Source organism: Myotis brandtii, unplaced genomic scaffold, assembly GCF_000412655.1.
Source record: "Myotis brandtii unplaced genomic scaffold, ASM41265v1 scaffold23, whole genome shotgun sequence".
NCBI lineage: Eukaryota > Metazoa > Chordata > Mammalia > Chiroptera > Vespertilionidae > Myotis > Myotis brandtii.
In genome coordinates, this window is record NW_005358649.1 from 4901064 (window position 1) to 4907539 (window position 6476).

Genomic DNA, 6476 nt, shown 5'->3' on the forward strand with positions numbered 1-6476 from the left:
GGACATTCCAGAGAGATGTAGTGTAAGATCACTGTGTGCAGTTGTGTAGTAGACCAGGTCAGTCTACTGCAACAATTTTCTGTTGGATAGCATTGAAATGCCTTGAGGACGAGCCCCCTTTTTTTCGAATATGTAAAGTAGCCCTGGACTTTGAGTAACTTTAGCATAAGACTGTGTCAGCCAAGTTCATGAAGAAGTCAAATTCCGGCGAAAAGATGAGGCCCCACAGGTAGTTCAGGGCAATTCTGGGTTTGATCCCAGTTCCATTCCCAGTCCAGGGCTGTTCTACAAGCAACACGCTACCTCTGCGAACAATGGCTGCTCTTCTCAGGTGTGTGGGTTTCTAAGGCACTCTCGCATTTCTTTGCTCAGGCTAAAGAGAGGCCTTTGCAGGAGGGTTATCTCATGCTACTCAGGCCATTTGTTTCTGCCACGAGTGATACAGGTATAGTAGAGGCGGAGGTGGAGGTGAAGGGAGAGATAGAGATGACAGAGACAGAGACAGAGACAGAGATAGAGATAGAGATAGAGATAGACACAGACATAGAGACAGACACAGACATAGAGACAGACAGAGATAGAGAGAAAGACAGAGACAGATAGAGATAGCTTCTTAGCAAATATTCAAAGGGGTCTAGTTGCTCGTCTATAAGCTCCATGAAAGCAGGAACGTGTCTAACACTCTTACCATGTATCCTTGGCACCTTGCTAAAGCTAAGTCATAGTTTTATACAGGGAAACACAACACTTTCTATCCGCTAGCTGGGGCCATGTTCCTCAGAGGCCTGCTGCACTCCCTCTGCAGCTGGGCGAAGTCTGTGAAATCCCTGAGCTGCACAGGGGTGATCCTATAAGTCATCTAACCCAACTCCCCCACTGAACAGTCCAGGAAACAAGTGCCAAAGTGATGACAGAATCCACCCAGGGAGCGTCGTATGCCATGTTTAGTTCCCCAAACTCAGATTTTCTGACCAACTAGTTGCTCTTTCCTAAACACCGCAATACCTCGCCACCAATCAATAAGCGATGATTGGAAACCCACATCAGAGACATCATGAACTAGAGAGCTGTGCCCTTGAGAACATTTTCCCAGGTCTGGTTTGAGTTGGACAATTAATCATGTGTTTGAGAAGATAACACTTCATGCTCTTTTATTCGCTCCATGCAAGGGCACTAAGCAGATAAAAGGAAATTTACTGGGAAATTAATATGAAAGTGGGTTATGGTTACTCTGTTTGTGAATGGTTAATTTAGAAAGCACAGCTGGTGAGTCATACTATAAACTGTACATCTATTTATTTTGACTCCAAAGAGAAATTGTATGACCTAGATCATTGGTTTAGTCTAATCTGATGATTAATTGAAAATATGTATACAAGCTGTTATCTAAACAAAGGAACTTGTTTATTAAAAAATAATATACTTTTCAGATTTTTAGCCTTATTTCACAAATAAAATGTTAAAAATAACACTGAAACTTCATTTTAATAATATCCCAAATTATGGGAGTAGTTTGATAGTTCTGAAAGTTCACATGCTTATCCTATATATTCTATAACACTAACTAACTCTCTTCAGCAGAACTGAGCACATTATAGTGAAAGCCCAGTGTTATTGACACTGTTTTTGCTGATACTTTTCCCCTATATAATTATTAAAAATAACTTCTATCATTTCTTCCTTGTAAGAGGACTCTATATTTAAATTAATAATAAACTGCAAACTAGATGTCTAAAATAACTAAAATCGCCTAAGACATCAGTTTCCCAACATAAAATTTTCCGTTTTTTCAAAAATCTAGGAAATAATGCTAGTGGATAATGCATGGAGTGGGGCAAAAGTAAGTTTGGAGTTGTAAGTACGTGAAACACGGAGTTTATTCTTATGTTATTATTTATTAACTATCACATTACAGTGGAACCTCAGTTCTCAAACTCAATTTGCTCTGGAAGGCTGTTCAAGAAGTGATTTGTTCAAAATCTGAATCATTTTTCCCATTAGAAACAATGTAAATTGAATTAATCCGTTCCAGACCCACAAATGATTCCCTGCTTTAACCTTTCTTGTTTATATACAGTACATGTCTCATGTACTGTTTAATCTGTAAACAAACACTTCTTTTCTTAAACTGATCGAACCCCACCCCTCTAGCCTTAAAGGAATCACTTTCCACTCTCCTTCAAGGAGTGTCTCTTCGGAAGTCAGCATGCAGAGTCTTCGCTTTGAAATGTTGTCACCAGCTAACTGCTTTTCATTTATCCAATTCACAACAGTTTTTCTACCTCTTCAAATTGCCTGTGACCATTATCTCTTTACACCCTTAGCAACATCAGCACTCTTGATGGCTTCTTTGTGTTAAAATCGTGCTAATCATGGATTTCACCAGCAACAAAAGCATTCTCTCCATTGTTTGTTGCCTGAAAGATGCTTTTCGTCACGCTGAGGTATCAGCATGAAAGGGTTCTCAGATGGAAAACCCAAGTTTGGTTCGACAACCGAGACATTTTTTCCATGGACAACTAAGCGGAGAACTGAACTGTTCGAGATGGGAGACATTTGAGAACCGAGGCTTGACTGTATTTATTTGTCTCACAACTGTAAGCCTACTTTTGCCCACGCCTGTCTGTATTAGGGAAAGCAAAGCTGTGTGTGTCCACAGAGCTTCCGTTTTGATGGTCTCTGACTTCTTTGCTGGGCCAGCACACAGCACAATGTCAGTGGCATAGGGTACCTGGTCATGGCTGGCTTCAACGGAGCTTCCACCAGCATGGAAAGTCATCTGCACGGGGGCTAAGGTCAGGCAGGTCACACACTCTCTGCCACTCTGTCTATCACAGTAGTGAACCTATAACAGAACACACGGAGTCCGCTGAGCACCTCCGGGGAGAGGGAGCCGGGGCAACAGGCCCTTTGCAAAGGGCCTCGGTTTCGAGGAAAATTCAAGTAAGTTATGCAGCACACACTTCAAACATTTTAAAACTTTATCCGGACCTTCCAGTTTCTATGAGAAAGCTATTAACTCTACTTTAAGTCTACTTTCCAAGTTTTAAGAGTTTAGGAATCAAGGATACGCATAAGTCAAAGTTTATTTGATTCTAATGGACCTGACTTTTCTCTCATCTCTGACTCTACGTGTGTGTGTGACTGCCACTTAATTGGTAGTGACATTCTTCTACTTATACGTGGTAGTCCCTCTAAAACCACTGTTAAATATATATATTACTACATCATGTTCTGCTTGAAATGTTGACATTACAATCCAAGTGAATTAAACTACGGTGATTTGTAATGTGCAGACCAAAATAAAGTTACCATAATATTATTTTTGTTTTAGTGAAATACAACCAAGCATTATTAAAAGCACATGTAAGAAGACACGCCCTATCAGAGGTAGGTACGGAGGTGAGGGTGGTAGGGGACGTGCGAGTCCATCTTCCCACTGGGAAAAGTCCCATTCTCCTCCCATTTATCTACGGTCAAAAGAGTACTTTCAAGCAGTATTTATTTTCACTCTAAGCTAATAAAGTAAAAATAGCATCGCTTTTGTGATAAATTACTAACTATACCATAGGAAGAAATGATTTCATTAGCTATAACATGCTCAATTTGTTAAATTTGTGTAGATTTAGGGTAAAAATTTAGGTGAAAATCTTGAATTTGTGAGGAAGAAAATTAAAACACATACTAGTTCCCTATCTGAGGTTTAATTCTACTTGCTGCATAATACCCATATATATTCATTACAGATTATGGTCCACAAATATTTTATCATGTTTACTATAGATCTAACTGATAATGACAACAATATGAATCCAAGCCTAATGGTTAAGTAATTCCACTTTTTTAAACAAATAGGGTTAAGATTGCCTGTCAGTTTCCCTGAAGGTAAGAAACTCCCTGGAGTTCAAAGCAAGTCAATAAATAAAACCTTGTCTCCAAAGCACTTTAAAGATTTTATCATAAAAATATTTTTCCTAGTTAACTTGGGGGAAAAGATTTGACAGCAGTTCTAACGCACGGTGTTATACCTCCCGAGCAAATTAAAAGGTCGCTCAGTGCGTATGAATGAATTCAGGACTGTGGAAGTGTTATTTACTATGCATCAGCTAAATACGGTGGGGGAACTGAAACTTACCACATAGCGGGTTTATGCAAAAGCCAATATGCTGACACTGTAATAACTACAGTTTGCAGCCATTTAGGATACAGTTAAAATGTTCTTGTCACATATAGTGTTGTCATAAAACATACTTTTCAAAATAAAATCTCATCACCTTTGATATCAATTGGAAGTCCATGTGAAAGACATGACACTTTCCTAAATATCCAAATTGATAGTGAAAATGCTTGTATGTCGGCCTAGATGCATCATTATTAAGAATAATATTACATTAGGATAATATCTGTCACTGACTTGTCCTCAAGCTTTTTTCTCAATCCTTTTCATAACTAAAATCAACTCCTTTATAACTAAAATGTAAACATATATTTAACATGCTCAGTCATGCACCAGTGTTCTAGCGGTATGAGTAATCTGTTCCACTCTGCCTGCAATATGCTTGTCACACTAATGCCTCAAAAGGGGTAAGTAAATGAATGAAATCACATTATACAGACTTGTAATTAATTACCTTCTCTCTCTTTTAGAATTCTCCATGTGAGATAAACTTTGAAAATTACATGCCTATGTTTGGTGTACAAAAATCTATCAGTAATGCACAGAATTACTTCTAATACAAGTCTACAGACAAAAACTGTCCAACAATTGCAACAACATATGTGTGGCAAATACTGTTAAAGGAGATAATGCATTCTTACACTAAGTGATGAGTATGTACACGGCAAAAACCCTAAGTTTTGTTCTTTGCTTTTCAGTTTTCAATGACTATACCACTGGAGATCTAAGGAGGCAACTCATTAAGGCGTAAATTATATACACACATACACATATACAGTTTTGGTTTTACATGTCCATGAAAGAAAGCACCAAGTGACTTTTAACAATTTCATATCAGAAAAGGAGCTTCCTTTTTTTGTAGTTCGTACTCATGTTTTAAAATAACCACATATATCCATTTACATGTGTAAAATAAGCTGCATTAAAATCTATAGAGCTTTGCAAAGAAATAACTTCTTAACAAGGAAAACTAGTGTAAGGTCAAAGAAAAAGTCTAGTCTTATAGGTAGTCAGTATGCCACTAAAGTTAAACTAACCCAAAATTTTCTCCCAAGAGGGCCAACCAACTCAACTACTTTTCATGGATTAAAACTCTAATGTACTATCTCTTTAAAAAATGGATATCAAAAATAAGACCTTATCAATCTTTCCATTATACATATATTGGTTGCGTTCATAAAGGTATGTAATTATTTGTATACAAATATTGACATATATTGCTTTCTACTCAGTAATTACAGATTCTAGAACACACTATATTTAATACTTAAAATATAATTACATTCATGATAAAAAAACACGACCATTTGTAACTTCTGCTTCCAGACAAGATGTAACAGATTTACTTTTCTGCATTCTTCCTGCTTAGTATAAGTAACAGCCCTGGATGTTATCCATAAAACAAATATAAGAGGACTCAGAAAAAAGGAGAGGAGAAAGACCAGTTTAGGGATTTCAAGACCCAAGAAGTAACACAGTGCTGAATTCCTGGGTTTTCTTTTATATATCCTGGATTGGGCGCTAGAGAAGCCAACAACCTGGAAATGTCACTGGGAAAAGGGGAAAAAAAAAACAACGTCTGATCTCTATAACCAAAAGGCCAGAAAAAGAATAATTTAGCAAGACAGAAAATGTTTAAGTAAAAGTGCCCTACTCCAGCCAAACACCATGGAAAAAATGGCAGACCCCCACCAGCAAAGGCCGAATGGGGAGCCTAGATTTCTATCCTTGCCAGACTGGAATGCAGTGGCCCAATTCCCTTACAGGGGTGATGACAGGAAAGGCTGAATGGGGAGTCACGACTTTCACCCCTGCTGGACAATGAGGCACCCTGCCCCTTCTCATTGGAGTGGTGTTGGGAGAAGCATAGTGGAGGGTCAGGACTTTCACCACCATCTAGCTATAACAAACCCTCTCCCTTCCACCAGGGTGTTAAAAAAGACCAAGTGGAGAAAGTTACTATCATATCTGATAGTAACAAGGTGGCACTCCTATACCCTCCTAGGCTGGGGCCATGTCAGAGGAGGCTTACTAAAACAAAAGATTTAAATAAGATACACAGACTTATACCCCAAATGTCCAGTATTCAATAGATAACCATTTATTATCCCAAAAACTAGGATAATCTCAACTTGAATGAGAAAAGATAATCTTAAGATGCAAACAAGATAACATAGATTTCAGACTTCTCAGGTAAGTGTTTTAAATAGCTATCATAAATATGTTTTAAAGGGCAATGAAACACACACTTGAAACAAAAAATATACTTTCAGTAGGGGGATGCAGAGTGGAGGGGGTC

At 38.1% G+C, this 6476-nt stretch overlaps 1 protein-coding gene across 8 annotated transcripts in view; it reads right to left on the bottom strand.

The window, feature by feature from the left end:
- Nucleotides 1-6476, bottom strand: part of STAU2 (staufen double-stranded RNA binding protein 2) — a 220675-nt gene that overhangs the window by 93634 nt on the left and 120565 nt on the right. For 6 of the 8 annotated variants that reach the window (XM_005866375.2, XM_005866373.2, XM_014539843.1 and 3 more), the window contains one exon: nucleotides 2732-2845. The exons of the other annotated variants lie outside the window; for them this stretch is intronic. In XM_005866375.2, the coding sequence (XP_005866437.1) occupies nucleotides 2732-2845 (114 nt within the window). The remainder of the gene's footprint in view (nucleotides 1-2731; nucleotides 2846-6476) is intronic. 8 annotated transcript variants of the gene reach the window in all.